General features: G+C 43.3%; 2 protein-coding genes across 2 annotated transcripts in view; one reads left to right on the top strand and one right to left on the bottom strand.

Annotated features, from left to right (window-relative positions):
• Nucleotides 1–919, bottom strand: part of LOC126424605 (endothelin-converting enzyme homolog) — a 324,277-nt gene extending 323,358 nt beyond the window's left edge. Inside the window, exons 1-3 of the mRNA XM_050087344.1 lie at nt 878–919; nt 595–765; nt 138–240 (exon numbers count right to left, since the gene is read on the bottom strand). Of these exons, the coding sequence (XP_049943301.1) occupies nt 138–240; nt 595–765; nt 878–919 (316 nt within the window). The remainder of the gene's footprint in view (nt 1–137; nt 241–594; nt 766–877) is intronic.
• Nucleotides 920–939: 20 nt separating this feature from the next.
• Nucleotides 940–8,821, top strand: LOC126424604 (sarcoplasmic reticulum histidine-rich calcium-binding protein-like). Its single transcript, XM_050087343.1, has 17 exons — nt 940–969; nt 1,160–1,283; nt 1,714–1,806; nt 2,234–2,326; nt 2,467–2,559; nt 2,727–2,819; nt 2,961–3,053; nt 3,221–3,313; nt 3,484–3,594; nt 3,753–3,839; nt 4,010–4,102; nt 4,533–4,625; nt 5,053–5,145; nt 5,286–5,378; nt 5,546–5,638; nt 6,300–6,392; nt 8,676–8,821. Exons 1-17 carry the CDS (start codon nt 940–942, stop codon nt 8,819–8,821), a joined length of 1,614 nt encoding a protein of 537 aa, XP_049943300.1.
• Nucleotides 8,822–17,635: the final 8,814 nt, after the last annotated feature.

Below are 17,635 nucleotides of genomic sequence, written 5' to 3'. Positions count from 1 at the left end.
ACACGTCAAACAAAGTATCACACCGTCAAATAATTTGATAAACATGTGAAGTTTGACAAATTGTTGGGACTGTATGGGGGTAGCTCCCCCTTCTGTGATGTTGCATAGCTCGGTCTCCAGAGTCTGTTCATACTCACAGAGCCAGGCGAGGATGATGAGGGCGATGAGCAGCGCCGCAGTGGTCAGTCCGAGAACTACGAGCAGCACCAGCAGGCGGCGCTCGCGTCTCGTCGTATGCTTCTAGCACAGTGTATGTTTGACAAACACGTCAAACAAAGTATCACACCGTCAAATAATTTGATAAACATGTGAAGTTTGACATATTGTTGGGCCTGTATGGGGGTAGCTCCCCTTCTGTGATGTTGCATAGCTCGGTCTCCAGAGTCTGTTCATACTCACAGAGACAGGCGAGGATAATGAGGGCGATGAGCAGCGCCGCAGTGGTCAGTCCGAGAACTACGAGCAGCACCAGCAGGCGGCTCTCGCGTCTCGTCGTACGCCTCAAGCACAGTGTATGTTTGACAAACACGTCAAACAAAATAATACACTGTTAAATAATTTGATAAACATGTGAAGTTTGACAAATCGTTGGGCCTGTATGGGGGTAGCTCCCCCTTCTGTGATGTTGCATAGCTCGGTCTCCAGAGTCTGTTCATACACACAGAGACAGGTGAGGATGATGAGGGAGATGAGCAGCGCCACAGTGGTCAGTACGAGAACTACGAGCAGCACCAGCAGGCGGCGCTCGCGTCTCGTCGTATGCCTCTAGCACAGTGTATGTTTGACAAACACGTCAAACAAAGTGTCACACCGTCAAGTAATTTGATAAACATGTGAAGTTTGACAAATTGTTGGGCCTGTATGGAGGTAGCTCCACCTTCTGTGATGTTGCATAGGTCGGTCTCCAGAGTCTGTTCATACTCATAGAGACAGGCGACGATGATGAGGGCGATGAGCAGCGCCGCAGTGGTCAGTCCGAGAACTACGAGCAGCACCAGCAGGCGGCGCTCGCGTCTCGTCGTATGCTTCTAGCACAGTGTATGTTTGACAAACACGTCCAACAAAGTATCACACCGTCAAGTAATATGATAAACATGTGAAGTTTGACAAATTGTTGGGCCTGTATCGAGGTAGCTCCCCCTTCTGTGATGTTGCATAGCTCGGTCTCCAGAGTCTGTTCATACTCACAGAGACAGGCGAGGATGAAGAGGGCGGTGAGCAGCGCCACAGTGGTCAGTCCGAGAACCACGAGCAGCAGCAGCAGACAGCACTCATGTCTCGTCGTACGCCTCAAGCACAGTGTATGTTTGACAAACACGTCAAACAAAATATTATACTGTCAAATAATTTGATAAACATGTGAAGTTAAACAAATTGTTGGGCCTGTATGGGGGTAGCTCCCCCTTCTGTGATGTTGTATAGCTCGGTCTCCAGAGTCTGTTCATACTCACAGAGACAGGCGAGGATGATGAGGGCGATGAGCAGTGCCACAGTGGTCAGTCCGAGAACTACGAGCAGCATCAGCAGACAGCGCTCATGTCTCGTCGTACACAAGCATAGTGTATGTTTGACAAACACGTGAAACAAGATATCACACTGTCAAATAATTTGATATACATGTGAAGTATGACAAATTGTTGGGCCTGTATGGGGGTAGCTCCCCCTTCTGTGATGTTGTATAGCTCGTTCTCCAGAGTCTATTCATATTCACAGAGACAGGCGAGGATGATGAGGGCGATGAGCAGCGCCGCAGTGGTCAGTCCGAGAACTACGAGCAGCATCAGCAGACAGCGCTCATGTCCCGTCGTACGCAAGCACAGTGTATGTTTGACAAACACGTCAAACAAAATATCACACTGTCAAATAATTTGTTAAACATGTGAAGTTCGACAAATTGTTGGATCTGTATGGGGTTAGCTCCCCTTTCTGTGATGTTGTATAGCTCGGTCTCGAGAGTCTGTTCATACTCACAGAGACAGGCGAGGATGATGAGGGCGATGAGCAGCGCCGCAGTGGTCAGTCCGAGAACTATGAGCAGTATCAGTAGACAGCGCTCATGTCTCGTCGTACGCAAGCACAGTGTATGTTTGGCAAACACGTCAAACAAAATATCACACTGTCAAATAATTTGATATACATGTGAAGTTTGACAAATTGTTGGGCCTGTATGGGGGTAGCTCCCCCTTCTGTGATTTTGTATAGCTCGGTTTCCAGAGTCTGTTCATACTCACAGAGACAGGCGAGGATGATGAGGGCGATGAGCAGCGCCGCAGTGGTCAGTCCGAGAACTACGAGCAGCACCAGCAGGCAGCGCTCATGTCTCGTCGTACGCAAGCACAAAAATATTACACTGTCAAATAATTTGATAAACATGTGAAGTTTGACAAATTGTTGGGCCTGTATGGGGGTAGCTCCCCTTTTGTGATGTTGTATAGCTCGGTCTCCAGAGTCTTTTCATACTCACAGAGACAGGCGAGGATGATGAGGGTGATGAGCAGCGCCGCAGTGGTCAGTCCGAGAACTACGAGCAGCATCAGCAGACAGCGCTCATGTCTCGTCGTACGCAAGCACAGTGTATGTTTGACAAACACGTCAAACAAAATATCACACTGTCAAATAATTTGATGTACATGTGAAGTTTGACAAATTGTTGGGCCTGTATGGGGGTAGCTCCCCCTTCTGTGATTTTGTATAGCTCGGTTTCCAGAGTCTGTTCATACTCACAGAGACAGGCGAGGATGATGAGGGCGATGAGCAGCGCCGCAGTGGTCAGTCCGAGAACTATGAGCAGCACCAGCAGGCGGCGCTCATGTCTCGTCGTACGCAAGCACAAAAATATTACACTGTCAAATAATTTGATAAACATGTGAAGTTTGACAAATTGTTGGGCCTGTATGGGGGTAACTCCCCCTTCTGTGATGTTGTATAGCTCGGTCTCCAGAGACTGTTCATACTCACAGAGACAGGCGAGGATGATGAGGGCGATGAGCAGCGCCGTAGTGGTCAGTCCGAGAACTACGAGCAGCATCAGCAGACAGTGCTCATGTCTCGTCGTACGCAAGCACAGTGTATGTTTGACAAACATGTCAAACAAAATATCACACTGTCAAATAATTTGATAAACATGTGAAGTTTGACAAATTGTTGGGCCTGTATGGGGGTAGCTCCCCTTTCTGTGATGTTGTATAGCTCGGTCTCGAGACAGTGTTCATACTCACAGAGACAGGCGAGGATGATGAGGGCGATGAGCAGCGCCGCAGTGGTCAGTCCGAGAACTACGAGCAGCACCAGCAGGCGGCTCTCGCGTCTCGTCGTACGCCTCAAGCACAGTGTATGTTTGACAAACACGTCAAACAAAATAATACACTGTTAAATAATTTGATAAACATGTGAAGTTTGACAAATCGTTGGGCCTGTATGGGGGTAGCTCCCCCTTCTGTGATGTTGCATAGCTCGGTCTCCAGAGTCTGTTCATACACACAGAGACAGGTGAGGATGATGAGGGAGATGAGCAGCGCCGCAGTGGTCAGTACGAGAACTACGAGCAGCACCAGCAGGCGGCGCTCGCGTCTCGTCGTATGCCTCTAGCACAGTGTATGTTTGACAAACACGTCAAACAAAGTGTCACACCGTCAAGTAATTTGATAAACATGTGAAGTTTGACAAATTGTTGGGCCTGTATGGAGGTAGCTCCACCTTCTGTGATGTTGCATAGGTCGGTCTCCAGAGTCTGTTCATACTCATAGAGACAGGCGACGATGATGAGGGCGATGAGCAGCGCCGCAGTGGTCAGTCCGAGAACTACGAGCAGCACCAGCAGGCGGCGCTCGCGTCTCGTCGTATGCTTCTAGCACAGTGTATGTTTGACAAACACGTCCAACAAAGTATCACACCGTCAAGTAATATGATAAACATGTGAAGTTTGACAAATTGTTGGGCCTGTATCGAGGTAGCTCCCCCTTCTGTGATGTTGCATAGCTCGGTCTCCAGAGTCTGTTCATACTCACAGAGACAGGCGAGGATGAAGAGGGCGGTGAGCAGCGCCACAGTGGTCAGTCCGAGAACCACGAGCAGCAGCAGCAGACAGCACTCATGTCTCGTCGTACGCCTCAAGCACAGTGTATGTTTGACAAACACGTCAAACAAAATATTATACTGTCAAATAATTTGATAAACATGTGAAGTTAAACAAATTGTTGGGCCTGTATGGGGGTAGCTCCCCCTTCTGTGATGTTGTATAGCTCGGTCTCCAGAGTCTGTTCATACTCACAGAGACAGGCGAGGATGATGAGGGCGATGAGCAGTGCCACAGTGGTCAGTCCGAGAACTACGAGCAGCATCAGCAGACAGCGCTCATGTCTCGTCGTACACAAGCATAGTGTATGTTTGACAAACACGTGAAACAAGATATCACACTGTCAAATAATTTGATATACATGTGAAGTATGACAAATTGTTGGGCCTGTATGGGTGTAGCTCCCCCTTCTGTGATGTTGTATAGCTCGTTCTCCAGAGTCTATTCATATTCACAGAGACAGGCGAGGATGATGAGGGCGATGAGCAGCGCCGCAGTGGTCAGTCCGAGAACTACGAGCAGCATCAGCAGACAGCGCTCATGTCCCGTCGTACGCAAGCACAGTGTATGTTTGACAAACACGTCAAACAAAATATCACACTGTCAAATAATTTGTTAAACATGTGAAGTTCGACAAATTGTTGGATCTGTATGGGGTTAGCTCCCCTTTCTGTGATGTTGTATAGCTCGGTCTCGAGAGTCTGTTCATACTCACAGAGACAGGCGAGGATGATGAGGGCGATGAGCAGCGCCGCAGTGGTCAGTCCGAGAACTATGAGCAGTATCAGTAGACAGCGCTCATGTCTCGTCGTACGCAAGCACAGTGTATGTTTGGCAAACACGTCAAACAAAATATCACACTGTCAAATAATTTGATATACATGTGAAGTTTGACAAATTGTTGGGCCTGTATGGGGGTAGCTCCCCCTTCTGTGATTTTGTATAGCTCGGTTTCCAGAGTCTGTTCATACTCACAGAGACAGGCGAGGATGATGAGGGCGATGAGCAGCGCCGCAGTGGTCAGTCCGAGAACTACGAGCAGCACCAGCAGGCAGCGCTCATGTCTCGTCGTACGCAAGCACAAAAATATTACACTGTCAAATAATTTGATAAACATGTGAAGTTTGACAAATTGTTGGGCCTGTATGGGGGTAGCTCCCCTTTTGTGATGTTGTATAGCTCGGTCTCCAGAGTCTTTTCATACTCACAGAGACAGGCGAGGATGATGAGGGTGATGAGCAGCGCCGCAGTGGTCAGTCCGAGAACTACGAGCAGCATCAGCAGACAGCGCTCATGTCTCGTCGTACGCAAGCACAGTGTATGTTTGACAAACACGTCAAACAAAATATCACACTGTCAAATAATTTGATGTACATGTGAAGTTTGACAAATTGTTGGGCCTGTATGGGGGTAGCTCCCCCTTCTGTGATTTTGTATAGCTCGGTTTCCAGAGTCTGTTCATACTCACAGAGACAGGCGAGGATGATGAGGGCGATGAGCAGCGCCGCAGTGGTCAGTCCGAGAACTATGAGCAGCACCAGCAGGCGGCGCTCATGTCTCGTCGTACGCAAGCACAAAAATATTACACTGTCAAATAATTTGATAAACATGTGAAGTTTGACAAATTGTTGGGCCTGTATGGGGGTAACTCCCCCTTCTGTGATGTTGTATAGCTCGGTCTCCAGAGACTGTTCATACTCACAGAGACAGGCGAGGATGATGAGGGCGATGAGCAGCGCCGTAGTGGTCAGTCCGAGAACTACGAGCAGCATCAGCAGACAGTGCTCATGTCTCGTCGTACGCAAGCACAGTGTATGTTTGACAAACATGTCAAACAAAATATCACACTGTCAAATAATTTGATAAACATGTGAAGTTTGACAAATTGTTGGGCCTGTATGGGGGTAGCTCCCCTTTCTGTGATGTTGTATAGCTCGGTCTCGAGACAGTGTTCATACTCACAGAGACAGGCGAGGATGATGAGGGCGATGAGCAGCGCCACAGTGGTCAGTCCGAGAACTACGAGCAGCATTAGCAGACAGCGCTCATGTCTCGTCGTACGCAAGCACAGTGTATGTTTGACAAACATATCAAACAAAATATCACACTGTCAAATAATTTGATAAACATGTGAAGTTTGACAAATTGTTGGGCCTGTATGGGGGTAGCTCCCCCTTCTGTGATGTTGTATAGCTCGGTCTCCAGAGTCTGTTCATACTCACAGAGAAAGGCGAGGATGATGAGGGCGATGAGCAGCGCCGCAGTGGTCAGTCCGAGAACTACGAGCAGCACCAGCAGGCGGCGCTCGCGTCTCGTCGTACGCAAGCACAAAAATATTACACTGTCAAATAATTTGATAAACATGTGAAGTTTGACAAATTGTTGGGCCTGTATGGGGGTAACTCCCCCTTCTGTGATGTTGTATAGCTCGGTCTCCAGAGACTGTTCATACTCACAGAGACAGGCGAGGATGATGAGGGCGATGAGCAGCGCCGTAGTGGTCAGTCCGAGAACTACGAGCAGCATCAGCAGACAGTGCTCATGTCTCGTCGTACGCAAGCACAGTGTATGTTTGACAAACATGTCAAACAAAATATCACACTGTCAAATAATTTGATAAACATGTGAAGTTTGACAAATTGTTGGGCCTGTATGGGGGTAGCTCCCCTTTCTGTGATGTTGTATAGCTCGGTCTCGAGACAGTGTTCATACTCACAGAGACAGGCGAGGATGATGAGGGCGATGAGCAGCGCCACAGTGGTCAGTCCGAGAACTACGAGCAGCATCAGAAGACAGCGCTCATGTCTCGTCGTACGCAAGCACAGTGTATGTTTGACAAACACGTCAAACAAAATATCACACTGTCAAATAATTTGATATACATGTGAAGTTTGACAAATTGTTGGGCCTGCATGGGGGTAGCTCCCCCTTCTGTGATTTTGTATAGCTCGGTTTCCAGAGTCTGTTCATACTCACAGATCCCGCGTCCGGCCATCCTGATTTAGGTTTTCCGTGATTTCCCTAAATCACTCCAGGCAAATGCCGGGATGGTTCCTCTCAAAGGGCACGGCCGACTTCCATCCCCATCCTTCCCTAATCCGATGAGACCGATGACCACGCTGTCTGGTCTCCTTCCCCAAAACAACCAACCAATCATACTCACAGAGACAGGCGAGGATGATGAGGGCGATGAGCAGCGCCGCAGTGGTCAGTCCGAGAACTACGAGCAGCACCAGCAGGCGGCGCTCATGTCTCGTCGTACGCAAGCACAACAATATTACACTGTCAAATAATTTGATAAACATGTGAAGTTTGACAAATTGTTGGGCCTTTATGGGGGTAGCTCCCCCTTCTGTGATGTTGTATAGCTCGGTCTCCAGAGTCTGTTCATACTCACAGAGACAGGCGAGGATGATGAGGGCGATGAGCAGCGCCGTAGTGGTCAGTCCGAGAACTACGAGCAGCATCAGCAGACAGTGCTCATGTCTCGTCGTACGCAAGCACAGTGTATGTTTGACAAACATGTCAAACAAAATATCACACTGTCAAATAATTTGATAAACATGTGAAGTTTGACAAATTGTTGGGCCTGTATGGGGGTAGCTCCCCTTTCTGTGATGTTGTATAGCTCGGTCTCGAGACAGTGTTCATACTCACAGAGACAGGCGAGGATGATGAGGGCGATGAGCAGCGCCACAGTGGTCAGTCCGAGAACTACGAGCAGCATCAGAAGACAGCGCTCATGTCTCGTCGTACGCAAGCACAGTGTATGTTTGACAAACTCGTCAAACAAAATATCACACTGTCAAATAATTTGATATACATGTGAAGTTTGACAAATTGTTGGGCCTGCATGGGGGTAGCTCCCCCTTCTGTGATTTTGTATAGCTCGGTTTCCAGAGTCTGTTCATACTCACAGATCCCGCGTCCGGCCATCCTGATTTAGGTTTTCCGTGATTTCCCTAAATCACTCCAGGCAAATGCCGGGATGGTTCCTCTCAAAGGGCACGGCCGACTTCCATCCCCATCCTTCCCTAATCCGATGAGACCGATGACCACGCTGTCTGGTCTCCTTCCCCAAAACAACCAACCAATCATACTCACAGAGACAGGCGAGGATGATGAGGGCGATGAGCAGCGCCGCAGTGGTCAGTCCGAGAACTACGAGCAGCACCAGCAGGCGGCGCTCATGTCTCGTCGTACGCAAGCACAACAATATTACACTGTCAAATAATTTGATAAACATGTGAAGTTTGACAAATTGTTGGGCCTTTATGGGGGTAGCTCCCCCTTCTGTGATGTTGTATAGCTCGGTCTCCAGAGTCTGTTCATACTCACAGAGACAGGCGAGGATGATGAGGGCGATGAGCAGCGCCACAGTGGTCAGTCCGAGAACTACGAGCAGCATCAGCAGACAGTGCTCATGTCTCGTCGTACGCAAGCACAGTGTATGTTTGACAAACATGTCAAACAAAATATCACACTGTCAAATAATTTGATAAACATGTGAAGTTTGACAAATTGTTGGGCCTTTATGGGGGTAGCTCCCCCTTCTGTGATGTTGCATAGCTCGGTCTCCAGAGTCTGTTCATACTCACAGAGACAGGCGAGGATGATGAGGGCGATGAGCAGCGCCGCAGCGGTCAGTCCGAGAACTACGAGCAGCATCAGCAGGCGGCGCTCGCGTCTCGTCGTCCTCTTGAGGCTGTGGACAGAGAAGCAAGGCGTGAGACGTCGGTGAGGTGAGCATCTTCTTGGCCAGTTTACAAGATCTGGAGAGACGAGCCGCTGGATGTTTTGACCGACACCAAAGTCAGAGTGTCGAAATGTGAGCTGCACAGACTGCGTATTTCGTCTTTATAGCACGTTTGTGTTAGTTGTCTCCCAGTCATCCCCACCTGATATTTTGATGCACAGTATAAGTCTTTCCTAGAGCTATGCTGTCATCTGAGGGCTGTTACATTTCATGCCTTGGCAAATTTATTTTATTTAATTTGTGCGTAGTGTCCTCCTGTTAACAAAGTAATTGCAAAACCTGCCAGAATCTGTGCGTGTGAACTTTATTCTCTATGTTACGGTACTTTAAGTGTTCGTGTATCGCATTTTGTGAGGTGGAAATTGACGTCCAACCTACCATCTTTCCAAAATGACCATTGAAGACAGTAAAAGCCGCAGTCAGGCTGGCTGAATACAGACCGACAGTCGTCCCTCTGCTGCATGATGTGGCTCAACTGGACCTGTTCCTCGATTCGCATTGGGCTCTGCCCTTGTCGTGGTCTTTAACCTGAATACTGGTTTGATACAACTCGTCAAACCAGCCTGTCCTGTGCAAACATTTTCATCTCTGCATTACAACGTCCAATGTCCATCTGCACCTGCTCGCGACATTCAATCTTTAGCCTCCTTCTACAATTTTTGCCTTCCACGCTTCAGCCTTCTACCCGACTACCACATTCACTACTCCTTATTACCTCAGAACATGTTTTATCAACAAATCCATACTTTTTGTCACACTGTATCACAAATTTCTTTCTTCCCCCCCCCCCCCCCCATTTTGGTCCAGTTCCTCCTCATTAGTTTTTCAGTCCTCCCATGTAAACCTCAGAATTCTTCTTTAGGGTCATAGTTGAAAAGCATCTATTCTCATGTTGTCTGGTCTACTTATGATCCAAACTCCAGCAAAGGACCAGCTCCTGACAATTACATTCAGAAACAACTTCGCAACATTGAAATTTATCGTTGATGTTGACAAATGTTTAAGTGTCAGGAATGTTTTTCATACTACGCATTTCTGCATTTTATTTTTTAGCTATTTAGTTAATTTATTTATATGATGCATATATGTGGACTGAAGTGACAAATAAAAACTTATGCTGAGGTCAGGATTCGAACCCGAGTCAGCTATTCACTGGAAAGACGTGCTAACCACTACGCCATCCTGACACAGTAGCTTTGTACAGCTGTACGGACTACCCTAGCACGCTTCCTCAATCGAATTCGCATTCTCATCTCAGACCTCTTGGTATTCAAAAGTGAATGGAAACTTGGACTGAGGAGGAAGGTATGCTACAGTAATCCATGCAGCTGTGCAAAGCCACTGTACCAGCGTAGAGTAGTGGCTGGCACATCATTCCAGTGAGCAGGAGACTCGGTTTCGATTCTCAGCCTTGGTACAAGTTTTCATTCACCGTTTCAGTCTGCATATACAGGGTGTCCCATTTATCATGACCACCCTAAATAACTGTTTGTCCAGATGCAAATTACAAAATGTTTGAAGCAGATGTTCTTTATTCGTCAGGGGGACATCAATCAGCATGATTGCCTTGTTTTTTTACAAAGGTATGAACAGCGGTATGACTTTTTTAAATGGCATCCTGTATTTTTTATTCGGTAATTCATTTCCTCTCCTAAAGACCTATTCAAAAATGTATCACAGTGTCCCATTCACTGAAACACAACGTTATGGATTACGTAACACAACACTGACGTTGACGCTCCCAGCGCTTTTTGCAGGTACTCAGGATAATGGAACACATCCACCTGCTGACGTTGACAGAGGGCAAATGTAAACATAAGTAGAATGCAACCCGTCATTCCGTCAACCATCGTCACTTAAAGAGTTGTCTGAGTAGAATGTACACCAGCGAAGAGAAGGCAGAAATGCCACTCGTCTATGGGGAATGTAAGTTAGCAGAAAAGTAATTGCAATACTGTTTTCCTATGTACGGGTACATTTAGTATAGTAGTTACGATCCTTTTAAATACTTTTGTGTAGAGTAGGCGTACAGTATAGACTGTCCTTCCTACAAACTGCATCGAAATAATGCATCCTTTACTGTTGTTATTGTTGAAGGTAGACGAAATGCTACTACGCGGGTAGCGGAACCGTACAGAGAGCTAAATCCTGACAAGAACCCACCTTCCCGACGGATGTTTTCTCGTCTTGTTGCGATGCTTCCGGAAACGGGAAGTTTCAACCCACGACAACGCAATCGTCATAGCACTCGCACAGACAAAGCTGCCGAAGTTACTGTTCTCGTTGCCGTTGCTATGAATCCACATGTGAGCACACGGCAGCTTGAACACTAGTTTGGCATTCCTAACACCAGTGCACATCGTATTCTTAGAAGTCACCGGTTCCATCCTTACCATGTACAATTACATCAACAATTACATGGGAATAGTTTCCAGAATCGTGTACAGTTCTGTCAATGGGCACAGCAGCATATCCTTCCCATCCCGAACTTCTTCTCCAGTGTTCTACTGACCGATCACTGTTCCTTCTCAAACGAAGGACAGGTAAATACAGGGAACATGTGTTACTGGTCCAGCGACAATCCACGATGGATTAGACAGATGGAACATCAGCGTCAATGGAGAGTTAACGTTTGGTGTCGGATGCTTGGTACTGCAATTATTGCCCCTTATTTCATCAATGGTAGTCTAAACGGCACAGCGTATGCCAACTTCCTCAGGCGAATTCTTCCTCCTCTTCTGGATGAAGTACCGCTAAGAGCCAGAATACTTAGGTGGTATCAACACGATGGATGTCCAGCACATATGCCTTGCGTGCAGGTCGTGTTCTGAACGGAAGGTACCATGTCAGATGGATTGGTCGAGGAGGAGCAGTTACTTCGCCTGCCAGGTCTCCTGGCTTAAATCCTCTGGCATTTGGGGGGGGGGGGGGGAGGAGGGCGGAAGGGATGCATTAAAGACGTTGTCTATCGGGATATTCCAACGAGTCCAGAGGAGATGCAGGAACGTATCGTGCTTGCTTGCAATTCGCCCCAGCAGGCAAGACTGGAAGCAGCAAATAATTTTTTCAGTCAACGAGTACACCAGCGTGTCAGTGTCCAGGACCACCACTCTGACCACCTCCTGGGCAGTGGCACAGGAGAGTCAAAGTCAATTTTGTGTTACGTCTTTACTTGTTTTTCATTTGTTTTCTGACAACTCCAGCACGTGGACGAGTTTGTGATCCCGGGCTCAAAGTGAATGTTGTGTTATGTAATTAATAACGTTGTGTTTCAGTGAATGGTACACTGTGATACATTTTTGAATAGGTCGTTAGGAGAATAAATGAATTACTGAATAAAAAATTGTAACGTCTATTAGCAAAGGACATATTTTGTAGTAAAGAGAGAACATTGTGCATCATATTCTGTTATTGTATGGAATTATGTATTTTGTTATTATTTATTTTAGTTAATATCTGTGTCGGCGAGTACTGAAACCGGACAGACGATAAATATCATACAAAGATAAGAATATACCACTAGTATAAATAATACAGAACGAACATTAATTTCTCTGTCTTCTTTTTGGAGTTATACGAGTAAGATAGCCTGTGACGCTGTAGTATATGCTAACGTAGTCTTCTTTTGTCAAGGTCGATAGATGTACGCCATTACATACTCATTGTAAAAGGTGTGTATTAGTTAACATATTTGAATGTTTTGAATAGAGTTATTTAATGAAGCCTTGCATTATTATTTGTAGTAGCTTGCTTGGAATATTATCCCATCCTTTTGAGATATTTTCAGTTATTTAAATATTATCCGTGGTGCAGAGCTGCGCTACGAACGAACGAGCCGCTGCCGCGGCGCATTCAAACTGCATAAAAAGAAATCGATCATACCGCAAAGAAGCGGGAAGGTAATAGTGAAATAAAATCATCTCTTTCATCTTCCGGACTTGTAGAGCAGAGCAGCAGATTTTATGATGTGTTTTGCAGGTTGACGCGGGCTGCTGATAATATATTACTTAACAGTACAAAAAAGATAATTTACCTTCGTAACATAATAGGAATTTCGCTGTGCTTAGTTGTTGTCTGGCAAACCTTATAATGAAAACGTATTTTTTTCCGACAACTGTCTCATGTTCTTGTGCTAGTCGTGGTAATTATTGGTGTTTTACTCTTAACAAAAATCCACTGCAAAATTATTTTGATGAAGAACAATCTTTGCGAACTGTAACATAAATATTTCATAACAATATAATTTGTCGTTTTCAATAACTATAAAGTAGGGAAGATATGTTGACTTTTATAGTGAGTTACAGTAACGAAAAATGTTCCTTTAATAGAAAGCCAGTTACAGAACAATAAGAACCCAATATATTCTGTTTTGTTGAAAATTAATGATTATAAAGAAATTCAAGGCACAGCATTAATGAAAGGTATTTCGCGGCTCTTTTCGTATATGCGTTGTTACGCAAATAATAATAATAATAAAACAAAGCAAAATAAGAGAAAAGAGTTTTTACGAAAAGTGAAAATGACGCGAAACTGACTCACTATAAAAGTCAACATATCTTCCCTACTTTATAGTTATTGAAAATGAAAAATTATATTGTTATGAAATATTTATGTTACAGTTCGCAAAGATTGTTCATCATCAAAATAATTTTGCAGTGGATTTTTGTTAAGAGTAAAACACCAATAATTACCACGACTAGCACAAGAACATGAGACAATTGTCGGAGAAAAATACGTTTTCATTATAAGGTTTGCCAGACAAGAACTAAGCACAGCGAAATTCCTATTATGTTACGAAGGTAAATTATCTTTTTTGTACTGTTAAGTAATATATTATCAGCAGCCCGCGTCAACCTGCAAAACACATCATAAAATCTGCTGCTCTGCTCTGCAAGTCCGGAAGATGAAAGAGATGATTTTATTTCACTATTACCTTCCCGCTTCTTTGCGGTATGATCGATTTCTTTTTATGCAGTTTGAATGCGCCGCGGCAGCGGCTCGTTCGTTTGTAGCGCAGCTCTGCACCATGGATAATATTTAAATAACTGAAAATATCTCAAAAGGATGGGATAATATTCCAAGCAAGGTACTACAAATATTAATGCAAGGCTTCATTAAATAACTCTATTCAAAACATTCAAATATGTTAACTAATACACACCTTTTACAATGAGTACGTAATGGCGTACATCTATCGACCTTGACAAAAGAAGACTACGTTAGCATATACTACAGCGTCACAGGCTATCTTACTCGTATAACTCCAAAAAGAAGACAGAGAAATTAATGTTCTTTCAGTATTATTTATACTAGTGGTATATTCTTATCTTTGTATGATATTTATCGTCTGTGCGGTTTCAGTACTCGCCGACACAGATATTATCTAAAATAAATAATAAAAAAATACATAATTCCATACAATAACAGAATATGATGCACAATGTTCTCTCTTTACTACAAAACATGTCCTTTGCTAATAGACGTTACAAAATACAGGATGCCATTTAAAAAAGTCATACCACTGTTCATATCTTTGTAAAAAACAAAGCTACAATGAAGGCCATCATGCTGATTGATGTCGCCCTGAGGGCTAAAGATTAGAAGATTAGATTAGATTAGATTAGTTATTCGTTCCATAGATCCGTGTTGAGGAGATCCTCGTGGATGTGGAACATGTCACTTTTTTTTTTAAAGCTGAAATAACAATACTATTAGTATGAATATATACAATACATCATTTATTTCTATTAAAAAATTCGTCAATGGAGTAGAATGAGTTGGCCACTAGTAAGTCTTTCAGGCTCCTTTTAAACTGATCTTTACTTGTAACTAAATTTTTTATGTTTGCTGGCAAATTATTGAAGATGGGTGTTCCTGAGTAGTGTTAAGTCCTTGTGCAGATCATTTTTGTTCCTGGTATTGTATGTATGAACTGAGCTGTTTGTTGGAAAAAGAGATATATTATTTAGGACAAATTTCATTAAGGAGTAAATATATTGAGATGCAGTAGTTAGTATACGCAGTTCTTTGAAGAGGTTTCTACAAGACGTCCGTGAGTTTACTCCACAAATAATACGTATTACACACTTTTGGACTCTGAAAACTTTTGATTGACTTGAAGAGTTACCCCAAAATATTATACCATATGACATTATGGAATGAAAGTAGGCAAAGTATGCAAGCTTTTTCACTTTTATGTCGCCTATGTCTGCTAACACTCGAATTGCATATACAGATTTGTTAAGGCGTTTCTGTGGTGTGCTCCTCCCAACTGAATTTATTATCAAGTTGTAATCTGAGGAATTTAAGACTGTCAATCTCTTCTATCTGCTCTTCTTCATACTTTATGCATATGCTGAGTGGAAACCTCTTACAGGTTATGAATTGCATATAGTGAGTCTTTTCGAAGTTTAATGCCAGTGAGTTGGCTTTAAACCATTTATTAATATCCATGAAAACATCATTAGCAGACCTTTCTAGAACTACACTCGACATACTATTTATCGCAATAGTTGTGTCATCTGCAAACAAAAGGAAGTCTGCTTCTGGCAGTGTAACTGATGAGAGATCATTAATGTACACAAGAAAAAGCAATGGCCCTAAGATGGATCCCTGTGGGGCACCACATGTAATTTCTTCCCATTCTGATGATGACTGATGACTTAATTCACTAGTCCCTTGCACTGACACCCTTTGTTTCCTGTTAGTGAGGTATGAATTGAACCATTTTGCAGCACTGCCCGTGACACCATAGAATTCTAATTTATTTAAAATAATATTGTGGTTTACACAGTCGAATGCCTTTGACAAATCACAGAAAATACCTGCTGCTTGTAACTTGTTATTTAATGAAGTAAGTACATTTTCACTGTAGGTGTAAATAGCCTTTTCGATATCAGAACCCTTCAGAAATCCAAACTGTGTTCTTGATAATTTGTTGTGGTCAGATGGTTGAGAAGCTGCCTGTAGATTACTTTTTCTAAAATTTTTGAGAATCCTGGCAAAAGTGAAATCGGTCTGTAGTTTGATGGCATCTCTTTATCCCCTTTCTTGAATAGTGGGTTAACATCTGCATATTTCAGCCAGTCAGGAAATGTCCCAGTTATAATTGACTGGTTACACAAGTAACTTAGAATTGTACTAAACTCACAAGAACATGCCTTAATTAACTTTGTTGAAATTTCATCGTAACCACTAGAATGCTTTGTTTTTAAAGATTTCATTATGGATGTTATTTCTTTTGGTGAAGTGAGTGACATATTTATGTATCTGAAGCTATTTGTAAAGGCTAGTTTCAGATATTCAAGGGCATTATTTACTGATCCTGACAATCCCATTCTATCACTAACGGATATAAAGTACTTGTTAAATAGATTTGCCACACTATGCCCATTGGTTTCTAATGTGTCATCTACGCTTAGTGCTATTTGCTCCTGTTCCTTTCTGGTTCTACCAGTCTCCTCTTTCACTATATCCCATATTGTTTTTATTTTGTTCCATGACATTGCTATCTTCTTCTCGTAATGCATTTGTTTAGATGTCTGAATTACTTTTATTTTATATTTTACAGTATTCCTTGTATTTAGCTAAATCATCAGCATTGGACCTATTCTTGGTCGACAGATACATTTTCCTTTTTGTCTTACAGGAAATCTTTATTCCTTGTGTGATCCATGGTTTTATTATAGACTTCTGTTTAATTTGAGTAACTTTTAGAGGAAAACAGTTTTCAAACATGGTACTGACATTGTTCATGAATGTGTTATATTTTTCATTCATGTCATGAGCACTATAAACATCTTTCCAGTTCATATCTTTGAGCAGTTTTCTAAAACACTCAATTTTTGGTTGATTGAATACTCTCCTGTACTCAGATTTAGCAGTATTGATAATCTGCTTAGAATTTACATCTAAAACAAGGAGCTGCATGTCATGATCTGATAGTCCATTTATTACAGGTTTTATGATATGATTTTGTTCCTTTGATTTGTCTATAAAAATGTTATCAATGGCTGTCCTTGAGGATTTAGTGATCCTAGTTGGAAAGTTGACAGTGTGAGTTAGATTGAAAGACAACATTACTAACTGTAGTAAATGTTTACTGGAAGACTGAATTAGAAAATCTGTAATAAAGTCACCAGCAATCAAAATTTCTTTGTTTCTTCCTGTTAAATAACTCAAAAGAGCTTCTAGATGATTTATGAATAGATTATAATTTCCTGCAGGTGCTCGGTAAATAGTTACTATATAGGATCTGTTATGGAACTCTACTTCTGTTGCACATGCTTCTAGATGCTGCTCTAAACAGAACTGATTAATGTCAATGTTCTTGAATTTATGGCAGTTTTTAATAAATGTGGCAACTCCTGCTCCATCCATATCTACTCTGCAGAAGTGGGAAGCTAGCTTAAATCCAGAAATGTTTAACATATTTATACCAGTGGTCACTTGATGTTCAGAGAGGCAGATTATGTCAATTTGGTTAGATGAATTCATTTCATCGATACAAATGAGTAGTTCATTAACTTTATTTCTGAGTCCCGGAATGTTCTGGTGTAATAAAGATAATTGATACTGCATACTAATGAGATAATAACTGCTTTGGTGAAGATGAACTGGCAGTTTCTAATTACTTTCTGCTAAACATTGTTTAAATGGAAGCTGTATGCTAACATCTGACTCCTGTTCACCTGTTTCCTCAAACTGGGTGTGTCTGCCAATCTCTCTTAAAACTCGTTTTCTATCCCCCTTCCCTATCCTAGAAAAGGCATCCCTCTGACACCTGTGACCACTGGTATTTTACC

The sequence above is a fragment of the Schistocerca serialis genome, chromosome 10 (assembly GCF_023864345.2).
Source record: "Schistocerca serialis cubense isolate TAMUIC-IGC-003099 chromosome 10, iqSchSeri2.2, whole genome shotgun sequence".
NCBI lineage: Eukaryota > Metazoa > Arthropoda > Insecta > Orthoptera > Acrididae > Schistocerca > Schistocerca serialis.
This window is presented reverse-complemented; position numbering and strand designations above follow the sequence as displayed.